Source organism: Mixophyes fleayi, chromosome 8 (assembly GCF_038048845.1).
Source record: "Mixophyes fleayi isolate aMixFle1 chromosome 8, aMixFle1.hap1, whole genome shotgun sequence".
Lineage (NCBI taxonomy): Eukaryota > Metazoa > Chordata > Amphibia > Anura > Limnodynastidae > Mixophyes > Mixophyes fleayi.
This window is the reverse complement of record NC_134409.1, coordinates 88,953,309-88,972,370: the sequence shown is the minus strand read 5'-3', so window position 1 is coordinate 88,972,370 and position 19,062 is coordinate 88,953,309. Positions and strand designations below refer to the sequence as shown.

The 19,062-nt window shown below is 40.4% G+C and overlaps 1 protein-coding gene across 1 annotated transcript in view; it reads left to right on the top strand.

Moving 5' to 3' along the window:
* The first annotated feature begins 1,137 nt into the window (after positions 1 to 1,137).
* The window catches only part of CBX7 (chromobox 7), a 43,264-nt gene continuing 25,339 nt past the window's right edge, over positions 1,138 to 19,062 (top strand). Inside the window, exons 1-2 of the mRNA XM_075182856.1 lie at positions 1,138 to 1,809; positions 3,041 to 3,084. Of these exons, the coding sequence (XP_075038957.1) occupies positions 1,741 to 1,809; positions 3,041 to 3,084 (113 nt within the window). The 5' untranslated portion in view covers positions 1,138 to 1,740. The remainder of the gene's footprint in view (positions 1,810 to 3,040; positions 3,085 to 19,062) is intronic.

Here is a 19,062-nt window from a genome sequence, read left to right as displayed (position 1 = left end):
GCAGTGACATTTACCCAGAAGGAACCCAGTTCTGAATGCCGGTAAGGAGTCCAGTGGTGGCAGCATTTGTAAGCTCCTTCTACTGTGGTTAGAGGGCACATTTGGGATAATGAAAGGGAACGGTGGCAAAGTAAGCCCAGTCAAGTCCCAACAACAACAGACAGGGTGGCATAGGTGGTCCATCGTGTCACAGTATCAAAATATCCTCCAAGAGCAACTTCTCCCAACCATCCAAGAACAGTTTGGTAACAAGCAATGCCTTTTCCAGTATGATGGAGCACCTTGTCTTAAGGCAAAAGTAATAACTAAGTGGCTCAGGGATCAAAACATTGAATTTTTGGGTCCATGTCCAGCAAACTCCCCAGACCATAATCCCATTGAGAACTTGTGGTCAATCCTCAAGAGGTGGGTGGACAAAGAAAACCCCACAAATTTTGACAAACTCCAAGCATTAGGCAAGAATGGGCGGCCATCAGTCATTTGGCCCAGAAGTCGATTGACAGCATGCCAGGGTAAGCTGCAGAGGTCTTCAAAAAGAAGGGTCAACAATGCAAAGGTTTTCTTATCTAGTAGAGGCAATAAGATAGCCTAATATTAATACTTTCAGAAATCTAAGATGATGTTCTACTCTGAAATAGAATTAGGCTTATTGCTTGTATGCAAATTACTTGCAGTTTTATAAAGTCAGATCGGATCAATGACGTTTTCTACATTTGATGATAAAAGTTAATTAAAATAAAATTCTGTCTTTATATAGCTTTGTTTTCATAGTATTTAAGCATATTAGTTCATATACTATAAGTTAGTCAACCCGTAGCTCACCAAGCTGCTGCGAAACTTGTACTACCATGTTCTTGCTGGGACTTGTAGTTCCACAACAGTGGCTGTGCCACAGGTTGCCTAAACCTGCCTTAACATCCGTTCAATGTCGTATAGATGAATGTGTATAGAATGTAGAAGGAGGGGAAGCGAGTTGCATGCTTGTCCACACATTGGTACCAGCTCCCCAAACTTTTCCAGAATGTGCTCCTTATACATCATTTCTACATCATTTCTAGTTCCTTCTCTATCCGCAGCTATCATTTACTAAGCCCCGCCTGCGGAGTTTGGTCACATGGTCAAGTGATGTCATCAAAGGTTTCTTCTCCCACTAGAAACTACTAGTAACTGTCGTTCCCGAGATGATGCTGCGCGCTCCCTGAAAATGTTGCGCAGGTTGTAATGCAAAGAAGACAGAGAAGAAGCAGTTCCCGTGCGAGCTGAGTGCAGGACCAGTCCGTCATCTATCTACTTTATGCTCATCTCACCCACAGGAACTCAGTCTATATAAGCTGGACATCACAGGTTGCACAGCAGCATTGCATAGGACACCTACAAATTTTGGGGGAAATTGTGGGAGGGAGGTGTCACATCTGGAGAAACCTGCAGCAGGCAAGGAGTTGGAGGCAGCACTGAAACAAAATGACTGTTTGATATGTGGGTATTTGCACTTCTAACTAAGAGTGAAAAATTAATTAGTTTTTAAGAATCTGATCATTGCAAGAAGTGGAATCGTTGCAGCCACAGAACACTCTAGTGTGGTACCCACACTATCATTGGCACCCGTGCATTGCAGAGGGGGGTGTGTCACCGTGCATCTTTCACTCTGCAACATAGGAAAAACCTTTATCTGCATTAAGAAGTGTGTCTACCAGTGGACTGGAGAGTACTTGGCACAGGGAGACAACCCCGGAGACTGGCATGGAGCTCTCTGCCATTGGGGAACAAGTGTTTGCAGTTGAGAGCATTCGTAAGAAGAGAATAAGAAAGGTAAGATATCAGTCAGAGTACTTTGACATTGCACGGCATCCATACCCTTTTTTAACTTTGTGTTGCTTAGCTTTCTTGCAGAGGACTACACTATAATTTATTGTGGGGAAAATGCAATATCTTAAAATGCAATAACTTAAATCACACAATGCGGGTTACTTGTATCTCTGGTTGTTGTTTAGCTGACTGGGAGTTGTAGGTTGAGTATTAACAGTAATGAACATTTTGCCTCTCTCCTTAGGGTAGACGGGTTAATAGAAAGTTAACCACACTTGAAGGATGTACAGCTGGTCAGGTGGATTACACATTCAACAATTGGTTACAATGAGCTCAAAGTGATGTGATTCAAATTACAACCCACCTACTGCTTATTGAGAGATAATGTTTGGTTACCCCATAATTAATATCACACGTGACATATTTGTTGATACACTGTATTTACTCAGTCACCTTTTATGTTATCCATTTTTTTGCATTTGGACCATATGGTATGTGGAATGTCTTCTGTAAATGCTTGAACATCAGGATGTGTCTCAGTTATTGAATATCACTTTACTGTACTTTCATCTACAATAATTTGTTTGGATCATGTATGTCCTACTAATTCAACAAGAGACTATACAGAACTTGACTCTGTTGACTTGACCACGGTTGTACCTTATTCCAGTTATTCTTTCACATTGCATAAAAAATTTGAGCTGCAGTACTCTGATAGAACCACAATTCTTACGCTACAAATGACTCACTTGCTAAGATAATCTTTCTATAGGTGACTAAACTGAACTGTGACTCATAGAGATGACTCACAATACAAATGTTTGTTTTATTTCATATTCATTTTCTTAGGTTCCCAGAATGCATAGGTGAACAAAATGTTCTAAGTGATTTAAACAAATGACCTGTTGTTACTCAGTTTTGAACTGAATATGTGACCAGTATTTGCAGAGCTTTAAATATGTAAGCAACAATGCTGGTGTTTGCTATCATATTTAAAGGAAATGTCTAAGTAATGGTTAGCTTCCAGATTTTGATCAATGTTCTATAGTTCCGATTTCTTTTTTTTTTTTTTTTTTTTAAGTGTTCACATAATACTTTACTTTGGCATAAAAAAGTGTTTTACATATTTATTTTTCCACTGTCCTCTGTTTGTTCTTGCAGTAAGTCACTTATTTAATGGAATGTGATTTTTTTCCAATGTGAAGAGAACCATGTTTATCTTCTGTATTTGTAGGGTAAAGTGGAATATCTTGTGAAGTGGAAAGGCTGGCCTCCAAAGTGAGTACAATTCACTTATCTAAATTCTGTGTATGTGTTTGTAAGATCTACCCACTTTGAGTGTTATATATCACTAGTAGTGGTGTCTATGTACATAATATCGCAGTAGTATTGTATTCCTCCTTTCAGAAAGGTTTACATTAATGTATAACTACTGTATTTAGTACATAATTAAACATTAACCTAAACAAAAAGATATTGGCATCTATAGTAACTCACCTGCATGCTTGAGCTCAGTGCGCTTGAGTCTTCCAGTTAGCAAAATGCATCCTTGAATTGTCCCGCCGTTGGTCCTGTGTGTAGTTAGAGGGAGGTGATTTTCCTCACTTTAATAAGTGTGTGCTCTTCTGCTACCTCCTCAATAGTATTAATACCTCAGACTTCATTATTTTTTTACTGTAAGCTCTAGTCATTTTATTAGACAAAATGCTCATTTTGAGATAACATATACCTTTTACTGTAGTTATATAATTAACATGAAGACGGATGTTTTATTTAAATTATCTATTTTGTAATAATCATCATTTATATAGCACCACCATATATAGCAACACTGTACAAAAAGAGATGGGTGGTAATAAATTAAATTAAGTATAAAAGAGAGTGTAGGACCATATTATATAAATGTATAGTGTACAGAGAAACATTTGTGCATTGGGTGTTAAAACTATTTTCAGGCCAATACATATTTTGCCCTAATAACATTTGCAACGTGTGTTTAATTGAATTTGAAGTGGAGGTAACTGTTTTGGTCCATTAAGAAGAATGCTGTATTCCAAAAAAATGTTGACTGTAGGATTTGGTACCAAGCTTTGGATCACAGCTTCAGATTTGTTTTTAAATGATGCAGATGTATTTTGCGTTGCTTAAAGAGTATCATTGAATGCTTTGTCATTTTTTAAGACCTGGTAATTGCAGTGGCAGTAATAGTTGTAGCTTGAAATGTAATCAATGAGATTGTTATTGGATGGTTAAGTATATGTTGACACATTATGGGGGTCTGTATTTTTGGTAATGTGAATAAGAATATCTGAGACCCAGTACCGCTATGAGCTGTGTGTGTGTGTGTGTGTGTGTGTGTGTGTGTGTGTGTGTGGACTCTTGGCATGGCACTGCCTGCTTCTTGATAAGGACTGCCCATTGAATACGTCTTGTTTATCACCTCTAATCTGACCGGGGGAGTGAGAACTCAGAGGAGGGGGAGCTGAGAGAGTGACGCATGAGTCATATGTTCACTTGTTTACTTCAGCCTGTGCTGCAGTGTGCGCAAGAACAGCAGTGGAAAGGTGTGCACTGAGTAACCCTTTGTTTTCTAGGATGTTACATCTTTTATTGCTAAATTCAAGATATTTCTTGTTGCAACCCTACATTAGATCAAAGCCATTGACCCTTTCTTAATACTGTAAATAAATTCTAATTGGACAATAAATAAACTCAACAGAGATGACAATTGCTACTTTTGTAGTATGAGTTTGTATTTGCAGATTGTTGCATTTATCCTATATTGACACTCTTATATGATCATTTTCAAGATGCAAAATTTATTCAGACACATGGTTTCTAACTTGACCAGTTTCTCCTGGTATACAAACTGCTCCTGTTTTACATACTTATCTTCCAATTGCTGTAGCTTGGACTGAATTAAAAGAAAATCTTAAATTGTTTAACACATTGCTCTTATTTCCAGTAATAAGTTAAAAACAATACATGTAAGTAAAGAAAGGGACACATATCTGTAATTACATGTCGGCAGGCATTTTAAACAAGTATTCCAAGCTATAACAAACACATCTGACAATAAAGCCAAAAGGAGTTTGTGTAGGCTTGGAGGGCCACATGCAACTCTTAAAGTGGATCTTACCAAAAAACATCAGAAGATAAAATGGTATGGTCAACTAAGTGTATTTTCAGATAAATGGACCAAGGATCATTGTTTTAAAGAAAACAAAACACACCTTTAAGTATTTCTGACATATTAAGAAAAATAAATACAATTAGAGCATACGAGTTTCAATTGTATCCTTATGTCATTGTATATTATTGTACTGAATTCAATAAAAAGTGCCTTATTATAAACCTCATGCAAATGCAACAGGCCACTGACAATTTCCTCCATATTTAGGATGTGCTCAGTTTGTTTAAACTAATCAGGATAAATGTGGAATAAGTAATTTGGCTGCAGTGAGCAGATGTCTAGTTAAACGTGTTTTGTTTTTTTTGTAGAAGAGGGTGCAAAGTCTATAGATGTTTAGTAAGATTTTTTTATTTGTATTTAATGAGTTGGTAATTAAGGGTAGCAAAAGAAGATAGGTCTCTGGGGTCTTCAATGTAATACAGTGTACCTCATTCCAATCTATTATAAGTGAACAGGGCTATGGCTCATCTGTCCTGTACCAACACAAGGAAGAAATAGAAGAGTCAAGCAGAGTTACAGGTAGAGGTTATCACATAGTCAATACTTTATAGTTAACTCTATATATAGAGATCATTTCTGGTTCTATTGTGGGTAGCATGTAGAATCCGTTCCTATTTAGAGTTTTTACAGCAGTTACCAATCTCTCCCAAAGTAAAGTGAAAGGAAGTAATTGGATTAATGTTCCTGTAAATTCCCATTAATTGTATAAAGAAGATGCTGTGCAATGCTAGAATGTATAAAGAATCAAACAATATTAAAACTATCTCTCTCTCTCTATGTATGTGTATATATATATATATATATATATATATATATATATATATATATATATATATATATATATATATATAGTGTTAATACTAAAATAAATATAATATGTGTCAATCTCAGTTAATAGCTTAGATGCTCCTGACAAAAAGCCTTTAATGGAAGCACATATTTAGACTGGAAGTCAGGAAAGGACATTCTCAGATATTCTTGATACTCCTAATACCTCAATTGCTCTCGATCCCTGGAGATCTTAGGTTCAAGCCAAGATGTCAAGTCAGGAATGTTTATCTAGGAGGTAATCGGGGAACCTCTTGTGTAGAATTTTTAAGTAGTCTACTCCATATATTCAGCACTAGGTATATATAGGAAACCTTTCATATTGGGAGAGTTTAAAATTAGTTAATTGGGGGTTACTAAATGAACTCCAAATGACATACTATTCAATCATTGTTTAGTTCAACATCCGGAATCTACCAGTCTCCTATAAGTTTAGTTAGGACCTCTCTATTCCTTATGAGAATATAGGAATGTGGAACATACTTGCTTGAAATAAAAGATTTGGGCTTTAGTGAAAAAGTTTACAATAGCCTAGGCAAGACATTTATCTTACAATAGGTGGGGATAATGCTATCTATTTAAGTTAGTTGGCATCCTCTACAAGAGGAGGACATGATTCAGTTCTATGTCTCCTCTCTATATATGTTATGTTCGTATTGTCGCTAACCAATAACGATTGTCGAACCTCGATTTGTGTTTCCAACGCACAAAGATTTATTCGCAAATAGTAGAATAATATGTTCAAGCGAAGTGATAATAAATACAGCCATTACTTATCGCAGGCGCTCTGGATCCAGTGTGCAGTCATTCAATCCTGAAGTCTGGGGACAAGCTGTCTGAACACTAGATGTGAAGCTGCTGCTTATATGCACACAGAAATACAGTAATACAATGAAGATGGTATAGCTTGCTTCTATTGGTCCAGGTTTCAGGAAGGTCCAAGGGGTTGTCAATCATTGGCTAGTTCATCCTAAGGAATCCAAAGGAGGGGGTCGTCTCTCCAGGGGGTATGCTCTGCTCTTCCCGCCAAGATTCCTTAGTCTTAAGTAGTTCATAATGCCCTATCATTCATAACTTGCGTATGCACTCTGCGATTCCTTTGCAGAGTGAACCAAACCGTAAGAAATGTTAAGAGGTTTATTATGATACCACTCATGATATGATTCCTTCAACCTGTTCCATATATTTCACTAATATGCATGTAACTTTAATATAAAACTTAAATACTACTATATTTCGACATAAATGACTGTGTTGCAACTACCATTAGTGTGTACTATTTTATAAGTATGCGTGTTTGTGCGAATGTATGGTAAAAGACCAAATGCTGTTGCTGCCACGTGTAGTAGCTGCACGCTGTAGCGTGTCCTTGTACGCAGTAGCGTACCGTACGCATCTTTTCAGACAAAGACAACCAAGTTTGCTCGATTTTAATTGAAATGACTTTATCCAATTTGCTGACTTCGACAGCTCCACCCTTTTGATAGTGTAACAAACTATCACCCAATCACCGTTTCAAGTTCAGGATTATACAATACTTCTTCACAGACCATGATCTCGGTATCTGGTACCACCCTTTCAGTCTCTTTCTCAGTGTTACTCCTATGAGACCTTTTTCCACACTTCAACACAGTAGGAACACATTTGACAACTAAACCAATTGCTAAGATGACACCCAGTATAAGGAGAAGGAGCTTACCTACACTAGCAACCATTTCCTGTACCCACTTCCCCAGAGCGGAGAACCATTTCACAGGGTTCAACCACGAGAACCAACCCGCCACCTTTTCTCCGACCTCTTATAACGAAGAATTATGGCTCTTTCGAAATTCCCATTTCAGTTGTAAAATTTCATCCATCTTCCGGTCTATAACCTCTTTAGGGTCATCCGTATTATTAGTGATGTACGTGCAACATTTGACACCGAACTGGGTGGCCAGTGTCACACAGTACCCACCAGTAATAGAGGTGAGATAATTTAGTACCAGTCTATGTTGCATCAACTCCTTCTTGTACGCTTGTAGCTCCCTTCCAGTATACCTGAAAGTGTCATCATACATCTCCGTGATATTATCTATTAATTTAGCTAGGTCTTGGATATATTTAAAGTTTAATGTTCCCCGAGCGGTCCTGGTGAGATCTAGAGCAACCATAACTTGAAAACCAGCAGTTTCACTAATCAATTTTGTAGCTATGGGTTCCTCACCAGGAATCATATTTCTCTTGCCATGGTGTTCATACTGTGTGTGTATGTATGGTGGTGATGTAGTCTTGTGAATACCAACCATTTCTTCATGAGTAATAGTCATGATTTCAGGAACCAGTTTAGCTAAGAAACACAAGCCCTTGGAACTCGGAGTCACCCAGGAATAAGCTTTCCTTCCACAAACAAAATACACATCATCAGGGTGAACATAAGGAACAGTATGCCCATTAATTATATCACACAGAGTTTTGATAAAACTACCAATGCCTAGTGTCTCCATTTGCTCTAGACACGTGTCGGCATGGATGACATTTTTACAATTATCTATAGAGACTTTTCCAATGGATACCTTCTTATGTTTGGTTATACGCCCTAATTTGTGACTTCCATCAACATTCCTGCCTATTGGTGACCTTGTGAGTCTCCCTCTAAAATGAGTGTGGCGAGCCATTGTCTGATCTGATGGGTCAGCCTCCCAATTCTCCAGGTGCTTTGCATGAGATATATTTAGGCACAGCAAAGATCTGCCTATGGAGTATTGTCGAAGCGTCAGACTAGAGGACCTAGTGTTATTGTACCTCCCGTCTATGGTCCTCCTACCCCTCAATTCGAGTACTTCGGATATGTTTAGAGGGAATGGCACTAGTCCTATATTATGCTGCCCTTGTGGCACGTGAGAGCACACCAAACACTCGGTTTGGTTTAGCACCTTACCCACCAGGGAGTGATAATCCTCTAAAGGATGCCCGCCTATATTCAGAGTACTGGGGGACTGGCATCATTGAATGCATCTCTCTTCAACTAGGGAGTCGCAGAACTTGCAGATACAATACTCATCAGACAATAGCCGCTCACACTGCCTCCGAGTTCCTGAGCTAGCAGACCTTTTCATAACCCCTGGACCAAGCTTGATAATGGGCTGCTCTGAGTATTCTAATAACTTTTCCTCTGCCTCCATCTCATCCGTATCACTCCCAGAACCTTCCTCCGTCCTCCATCCTCCTTCACAAAAATAGAATGTCCTAAAAAGAGTAAAAACAAGGAAAATCCTGGAACAAAGGAAAAACAAAAACTGCCATTCCATCGCTGGAAAGATAGTTCTGGGGCAACGTCTCTGGTTCAGGTGTCTCAACTGCAGGCTTTAGGTCTCCCGGAACAGTCTCACAAGTGACAGATCTATGTCGTCGGTCTCCGTTTTATCTTGCACTTTCTCCGGATTATGGACTCTCCTGCAGTGGGTGGAATGGACCCAAGTGTCTCTCTCTGCAACCTTCAGTGATGTAGTACTGGTCAGCAGCACTTGATACGGGCCTTCCCAACGGTCTGTTAAACAACCTGAACGTAAGAAATTGCGGATCATAACATAGTCTCCAGGTTCAAGATCATGACAGTTCGTTTCTGGCATACCAGGTGACAGCATTTTTAGTTGTTGTTGTTGTTTTAGCTGTCTACTCATTCTTATAAGATTTTGTACAGTCACATCATTATTACACTTCAAGTCGTCTTGTGGACTCACGATCAAATGAGGTTGTCGTCCGAACAGTATCTCAAAGGGGGACAGATTAAGAGGAGGTCTAGGAGTGGTCCGAATGCTATGGAGGACCAATGGCAAAGCCTCTGGCCATGCCAACCCAGTTTCAACCATTACCTAACCAAGCTTGTTCTTTATAGTACCATTTACTCTCTCCACCTTACCACTGGCTTGTGGTCGGTACGGGGTGTGAAGTCTGCTACTGATTCCCATGAGTTTACACATATTTTGGAAGATATCACCAGTAAAGTGGGTACCCCTATCACTTTCAATGATTCTAGGGATGCCAAACCTACATACGAAGTCTTGTACAATTTTCTTTGCAGTGAACACAGCAGTATTAGTGGCTGCCGGATATGCTTCTACCCAACCGGAAAACACATCAATACAAACTAACACATACTTTAAATTCCTGCACGGTGGAAATTGGATATAGTCGATTTGTATTACCTGAAAAAGTCCGTCTGTAGGAGGGATGTGGGATGGCTCAGTTGGAATAGTTTTCCTGACATTTTTCCTCAAACAAGTAAGACATGACATTGCCTTCTTACCAGCCTGAGCGGAAAATCCGGGAGCACACCAGTATGCACATACCTTCTTTACTCAGGTGAGTCAGGCCATGTGCTGCTTCAGCCAGGCTTGGATAGTATGTTCGGGGAGCTACAGGCTTACCTTGTCCATCCCTCCAGAGTCCTGAGGACTCTTGACCACATCCCTTCGCCTTCCAGACCGCCTTTTCCTGCAGGGAACACAAATCTTGCACTTCAATTAATTTCTGCATGTCTAATGTCTGAAAAACCATCATAATCTCGGTCGATACAGTCATAGGTTGCCCTGTTGCCCATTTAGCAGCTTCGTCTGCCCTGTTGTTGCCCAATGACACTGGGTCTTTTTCAAAGGTATGGGCTTTGCACTTTATGACGGGCTACTGTTCTAGGTAACTGTATTGCTGTCAGAAGTCCTTTTATGTGTTGTGAGTGTGCTACTGGCTTACCTGCTGCTGTCGTAAAGTTTCTAAGACGCCAAAGGGCCCCAAAATCGTGCACTACCCCGAAGGCGTACCTAGAGTCAGTATATATATTGGCTGATTTACCCTCTGCCAATTCACACGCTCTCCTTAGTGCTACTAGTTCCGCCACCTGGGCTGAGTGAGGTGAACCAAGGGGTTCAGCTTCTACCACATCCTGATCGTCTACAACAGCGTAACCAGTACATAGTTCTCCCTTCTCTGTCTGTCTATGACAACTTCCGTCCGTATAAAACGTAAAATCTACATTTTCTAAGGGGGTGTCACGTATGTCGGGCCTTGCAGGAAAGGTCTGATTCCGGTGTTCCATACAGTCATGCGTGTCAGTATTCTTGCCTAACTCATCATCACCCAGGGTCTCCTCACCTCCCACACCCTTTGTGTCTTTAGAGACACATATGGAAGGTATGTAGCTGAATTTAAGGTGCTACATCGTTTGATGGTGATGTTTGAGGGTGCCATCAGGGCTAGTTCCCACTTTGTGAATCTAGCTGAAGAAACATGTCTGGTTTGGGCTGAATTTAACAGAGCTGATACAGCATGGGGTGTATAGACAGTTGAATTATGTCCTAATACTACGTCCTCGCTCTTACTTACCAGAAGAGCAGTTGCTGCTACACTTCTGAAACATGTTGGGAGTGAACTTGCCACATTGTCCAATTGTGCACTGTAGTATGCTACCGGTCTGCTAGCGTCACCATGTTTCTGTGTGAGGACACCTGCTGCACAACCATCAGCTTCTGTACAGTATAGCTGAAAAGGCTTTTCATAATCAGGTATTCCCAATGCAGGTGCTCTAGTCAGACTATCTTTAAGATTAAAGAACGCTTGCTCTGACTGTTCTGTGTGTACGACACGTTCTGGTTTTGAGGAAGAGACTAGCTCCTGCAATGGTAATGCCAGAATAGAAAAACCTGGGATCCAGGATCTACAGTATCCACACATCCCCAGGAAAGTACGAATCTGCTTCTGGCTCTGCGGCAGAGTCATGTGTTGTATGGCCTCAATCCTGTCGGTTGTCAGGTGTCTTAGCCCCTTAGTGAGGCAGTGTCCTAAGTATTTGACCTTAGTCTGGCATGGCTGTAATTTATCCTTTGCCACCTTGTGCCCTGTTTGTGAAAGATGAAGCAACAACAATTTAGTATCATGTAAACATGACATAAAAGAATCAGAGCACAACAACAAATCGTCCACATATTGAATTAGAACAGACCAATTGTGGGGTTGAAAGGATTGCAAACAGTCATGTAAGGCTTGGGAGAAAATACTGGGGCTGTCAATGAACCCCTGGGGTAGTCTGGTCCATGTGTATTGCACTCCCCGGTAGGAGAATGCAAAAAGGTATTGGCAGTTAGGGTGAAGAGGGACTGAGAAGAAAGCAGAACATAGTTCAATGACAGTAAAATGACTAGCAGACGGTGGAATCTGCATGAGGAGGACAGCTGGATTCGGCATTACGGGGAATTGGGTCTCAACAACTTTGTTAATTCCCCTTAAGTCCTGGACTAATCTATAGTCCCCCCCCCCCCCCCCCTTTTCTTCACAGGGAAAATGGGACTATTTGCTGTACTGGCTGTACGAATTAAAATCCCTTGTTGTAACAGCCTCTCAATAACAGGATATACCCCTAGTTCCACCTCCGGTTTTAATGGATACTGTGGGATTTTTGGAGCTATCCTACCACTTTTTAGATTGACCATGACAGGGGCTACGTTTGCCATCAGTTCAGTGTCCTGTCCATCTCTGGTCCATAGTGAACCTGGTATTTCCAGCAACATCCCCTTTACTTGAGATGGACTGTGTTCTATAACAGTAGAGTGTAACATTAACCTTTTGAGGGGTGTCCAATATGTCCTGTACCTCATGAGCGACCTTCTCGGGTATATCTAAGAACACACCATCAGAAGTACAGTATATGACACATCCCATTTTACATAACAAGTCTCTCCCTAGCAAGTTAGTAGGAGCCGCTGCAGCCAAGAGAAACGAATGCTTAGTATGCAGAGGCCTGATAGTAACTTCAGCGGGTTTAGTTAGAGGATAATGTAACACTTTTCCCGTTACCCCCATGGCTGGAATAGTTTTACTGGTCACCTGTAGATTGAAAGGAGAGGTTATTACAGATCGGGCCGCCCCTGTATCTACAAGAAAGGTTTGTTTCCTACCAGCTATGTCAACTATCATTGTTGATTCTTCACTCTGACTCTCAGTTAACCTCACTGGCTGTAGAGTACAGGTATGACCTGACCCCTAGCACTGACTATTGCTTTCCCATGCAGCATTTGCTGCTATAACATGCGCAGGTAACTGTGTGTTCTCTTGCCTATGTGTGTTTCTCCGTGGAGGATACCTATATGATTCCCTATCCATATGTGTCTTGCTTTTTTACAATCTCTTGCGAAATGGCATTCTTCGTTACACCTGAAACATGTGATCACTTTAGGTTTCTTGTTATATGGGTTGTATGCTGGTGGTCGTGTATGCATCCCCTCTAGAGCCTGTATACTTACCGTCATCAACCTATCACTTTTCTCTTCCTTCTTTCTAAAAAGGTTTTTGTCATGCTCCACAGCAGACTCCCTGAGAGAATCTACTGTGATGCCTCTCCAATTAGGTAATGTGGTTTGTACTCTCGTCTTTAAATTTTCTCTAAGGCCATCCATTAATACTCCTACAGCTACCTCTCTGTGATGTGGGTCCTCACCTATGTTGGATATCCCAGTAAACTGTTTTTATCGCTGCTATAGCTCTAGCAAAGTAATCTGAGGCTGTTTCACTATCTTTTTATTTTATGGTGAAAATCTTACTCCAATTTACTACTACTGGAAAATAGATGGCTAAATGTTTGACAATTTGTTCTATATTTTCTTGGTTAATCTCATCAGTCAAGTGTCATCTTCATCCAACACACAATCTTTAATAAATTTTTGTATGTCAGTATGGGGAGGAAGACACGCCCTCAACACTACACGCCAATCCTTATCGGTTGGTTCGTGTGCATTTCCTAAGTCTTTAACAAATTTCTGACACTTTGCTAAGTCTTTTCTGGGATCTGGGAATTCAGTCATAATGGAACGTAATTCTGATCTAGTCCAGGGACAATGCATTGTAACATTTCTTAAAGGAACTACACCATCCTTATCCGGTTTCCCATTGGGAACTGATATTGTGGGGACTGGGTACGCACCCACTGGTTTCAGAAGTCACTACCGGATCTGCTGTTTCAAGATTTAGAACGCTATCACTCCTAGTGATCACACTACTCTCACCTATCTCAGCCATTGCTCCTTTCCCATACTTACGTTGAATCTCTAGCATATTAACAGCATGAGCAATGGCCGAAATCACAGTGGGTTCATCTTCATCTTGTGATACACTTGTTTTAAACTGGCTTAGACAACAATTATCCCCTAAGGGATCCCCCCGGCGCTAATAGTCAATAAAGAGTGGATTCCAAAATGAAAAATGGAAATAAGTAGATGACCCTGCAGCTAGAACACGGTTCACCAAACCGTTAAATCAAAAGAATGCACATTGTAAGTCAAGCGCTGGGGCACCCACAATACGGATATTGCTCTATTCCTATCATAGGATACAATTTTCGATGAAGCCAAATTAAAATATTAAATTTGAAATTTTATTCATACACCATCTAATATAACAAATATATGAAAAATCTGAAATATCCTCAATTTGGAATACAAAGCATCACATAAGTTGGTAAGTTCCACTCAATATATGAAACGTTGCAGAGAGGAACAATTACCTACACCTTCTATATATTCATAACAGGTGAGGCCAATCTTTATATAGATGAAGATATTCTTGCATATGGATCCAATATGATACAGATACCCAAATAATAATTAAAAATTACTTTGAAAAAGTCCTAGGATATAGGACGAAACGCGTCAGCAGGGTTCCTCTCCATATTCTTGTCAAACACAGCGCTGTGTGAAGAAGTGAGAGGTAAAGGAGAGTGTTTTAATACCTACTACAGCTTCCGCTGCAACTAATTGGTTTATTTCCAACGAAACTTTGGTTCCTGGGCAACCAAGGGGTGTATCCCCAGATACGAGGTGACGGAAAAACGTGCTTGCGTCATACGCACTCTTCGGATCACAGATCCAACCTGGGCAAACTCCGTCTCGCTCCATTTATGGAAATCATCCAGGAGGGGACGGTATATTGTATTTGAATTTCGGTCATACTTTAAGTCACGGATCAAGTCGGGTAAGCCCTATTATTTTATATTTTCCGGAGTGCATAAGTCACTACAAGACAGCCACACGTGGTTATGTCTTACTGCTATACACATGGACTCTAAGTTCAACAAGCGGATACATGATACAAAGGCGTTATAGACGACAGCATTTACCTATGCATAGGTGGAACTATACTCTACATATATGTGTTTGGATGTATCGTTAACCATACGGTGGACAACAATACCAGCAAGTTTTTCTATGCACTTTTTCCATTCTATTTGTTCAGGTGTATTACTATTATCCAATATCTATTTTTAATCCCTCCCCTTCCCTTAATTTTTGAATCATGCATGTATTCGGTTTCTGGATATTGGAAATGTATACTTTTTAATTTTTAATTATTATTTGGGTATCTGTATCATATTGGATCCATATGCAAGAATATCTTCATCTATATAAAGATTGGCCTCACCTGTTATGAATATATAGAAGGTGTAGGTAATTGTTCCTCTCTGCAACGTTTCATATATTGAGTGGAACTTACCAACTTATGTGATGCTTTGTATTCCAAATTGAGGATATTTCAGATTTTTCATATATTTGTTATATTAGATGGTGTATGAATAAAATTTCAAATTTAATATTTTAATTTGGCTTCATCGAAATTGTATCCTATGATAGGAATAGAGCAATATCCGTATTGTGGGTGCCCCAGCGCTTGACTTACAATGTGCATTAAACTGGCTTAGAACAGGATATAATTTAGCAATTTTCCTTTTTTCAGTTTTAATAACGGCTGTACTTATCGCTCCCGCCACATAAGGTGACGGGGGCGCACTTGTGCTACGTTCGCCACGCTTCTCAACGGCTACTTCCGCCGTGCGCGTGCTTTTTGCCACGCCTACTTCCGCTGTGTGTTCGCTGCTCTGCCATGTGTTACCTTCCATTTGCCACAATTTTAAACAATCATTATTTCTATTTCTCTTTTTCGTTGACTTAATCAACCATACTTTATCTTTTACAGTATTTAGTACCTCTGCATTAAAACTTCCTATTGTTGGGAAAGGCCTATCACAATCTTTGGTCATCTTGACCCACGTGTCGCAATACGCAGTTGCGTATGCACCATATTTCTTACACATGAGAAATCTCGCTGAACCAATAGAACCTTCCTTAGGCAGTACACTGACCATCTCTAGCGTATGCTTAGCACCCATGTTGAACAATACCAATCTACACGGAACACAGACACTCCGCAATGCTCTGTTCCTTCCGGCCAACAATTTCAACCCTGTTGCTACAATCACCGCTAGAGATCTCTAATGCCCTTGTGAACGTATTTCCAAATAGCCGCGTCCACTCGCTTTCTCTTGTTTCGAACAAGAATCCCTAACACAGAAATAGTTCCTCGATAGCCCGGCTATCTCAAATTCCTGTTGAGTTTATTATCGCTGGGAGCACAAGTTGATAAAATCAACCTGCCTTTCCATTATAATTCCTCCTAGCTGCTTCACCAATTCGCACTAACGGTGCGGTTAGATCGCACTGCCTACCAATACTAATTATTAGCAAACCTTGCGATCTATTGATAGCGCTTTGCGAAAACCCGGTTTTCGCATTCGGTATACCTGCCCTGTATACCGTCCTTCAGTTGGGCAATCCGCCTCGTCAGACAGCAACTGAGCACAATAAATAGTAAACAGTGTATCTACGTTACAAAATCACACACTATACACCTTTTCTGCGCGGGAAATCAAAAGTTCCCAACAACAGTAATAATGTCTCAGAGGTTTTCACAAGTAGTCATACTATGCACATATAATAACTATCAAGACGAATGTTTAACCACGTGGCAAAATCTACCGGAAGTTCACGTACGCACAGCAGGAAATACACATACACTAAGCAATGCAATACAGTTAAAATGCACAATGACAGTAAAAAGAAACAGTTTTCTCTTTTGTCCCTAGGTTCTAGTTAGCGTGCCCTAGACAATGCAAAACGGACATTCGGTTTCACAACACAGAGTAAAATTCAGGTTTTGAACACATTGCTTTCTTACCCGTATATGACGCGTCTCCACCCTTTGTTGCGGAACCGAAATCCGTTGGTTTTGCGTATCATCGGCAACGAAACCTCCAAAGCTCACGAGCCCCCAAATTGTTATGTGCGTATTGTCGCTAACCAATAACGATTGTCGAACCTCGATTTGTGTTTCCAACGCACAAAGATTTATTCGCAAATAGTAGAATAATATGTTCAAGCAAAGTGATAATAAATACAGCCGTTACTTATCGCAGGCGCTCTGGATCCAGTGTGCAGTCATTCAATCCTGAAGTCTGGGGACAAGATGTCTGAACACTAGATGTGAAGCTGCTGCTTATATGCACACAGAAATACAGTAATACAATGAAGATGGTATAGCTTGCTTCTATTGGTCCAGGTTTCAGGAAGGTCCAAGGGGTTGTCAATCATTGGCTAGTTCATCCTAAGGAAGCCAAAGGAGGGGGTCATCTCTCCAGGGGGTATGCTCGGCTCTTCCCGCCAAGATTCCTTAGTCTTAAGTAGTTCATAATTCATAACTTGCGTATGCACTCTGCGATTCCTTCGCAGAGTGAACCAAACCGTAAGAAATGTTAAGAGGTTTATTATGATACAACTCATGATATGATTCCTTCAACCTGTTCCGTATATTTCACTAATATGCATGTGACTTTAATATAAAACCTAAATACTACTATATTTCGACATAAATGACTGTGTTGCAACTACCATTAGTGTGTACTATTTTATAAGTATGCGTGTTTGTGCGAATGTATGGTAAAAGACCAAATGCTGTTGCTGCCACGTGTAGTAGCTGCGTACGCCCTTTCACGCCGTAGCGTGCCCTTGTACTCAGTAGCATACCGTACGCATCTTTTCAGACAAAGACAACCAAGTTTGCTCGATTTTAATTGAAATGACTTTATCCAATTTGCTGACTTCGACAATGTCTATACATATGACAAAGGATTTAATATTCTTATTTTACCTGCTAAACCTAAATTTATCTATTTATCTTTGCAGCAGATCACATAACTGGTGTTGGAAAGTTTTCACCAATTGACAAGCTCACTATGAGAAAATATAACACCTGCACAGCCCCTCAACTTCACAGTTTTGTATTCTTAACTGTCCTTCAATGCTTGGTTGAACATTTACTCCAAGGTAATCGGCTCCATTATCTCGCACCCATTCCCTATTTAACCTCTGAGGGCAGAGAGAAGTCAGCAGAACCAATGTTTTCACCATCCTAAGTATAAATGTTTTGTAAGAAATAAAACCACCTCATCGACCGTATATTAATGGCTCTTAATTACAACTTAGCATTTGCACTGAATCTTATGCGTTTCAGTGCAATAGAGCGATTTCGGTATTTATCGCCTGGTTGGTTTTTGAAGTCAATAGACTCAATCTTTGACATTGTGACATCTGTCTTGAGCCACCCAAGGAATTTTTCACTGTCTAAAATAACTTACCAAATTCATATTTGCCGGTTAGTATAATAATTTTGACACCAATAGATTTTTTTTGTGTTTGCTTTTATTACCGTTTATATATTTGTGAGATTTATATACTGTTACAGGATGGACCGCCTATGCCACCCTGTCTGTTGTCGCTGGGAACCGGCTGGGCTTACTTTGCCACCATCCCCTTTCTTTATCCCAAATATGCCCCTCCTGTCGCAATAGGAGGAACCTGCTGCCACCACTTGGCTCCTACACCGGCATCTAGAACCGCTTCCTTCTGGGTAACTCACTTCTAGGGTACCCCCTTGCTAGTACACCTGCGCTGGTATACCTCTTGCTTTCAGATCAGGGTTGTTGTGGATGGTCCCCCCCCTGGCCTATTACACTGGCCAGAGCTGCAGGTAGCGGGCAAAACGTTGGCACTGGAATGCCCAGCCACCTCAGATCAACTAGAGAACGGATTAGATTTGGGTCATCTGTAGGTCACAGGAATTTACAGCAGGGTAAGTGGTCGTCGAAGCAGGTTCTTGAAGCAAAAGAGGGCTTATTAGCTCAAGTAGTCCTAACAAGGACAGTTCACATGCCAGTCTGTGGTACTAGCGATCTTTCCAGAAGTATAGATGGCACAAGAATGATACATTTCAGTGTACAAGGGCTCTCTTTTTATACAGTTTTGGACACAGCCTCACAAGGTAAGCCAGCCCCCTGAGTCTGAGTTCTTTTTAGTATCAGGATGCAATAAATGTTTCCACAA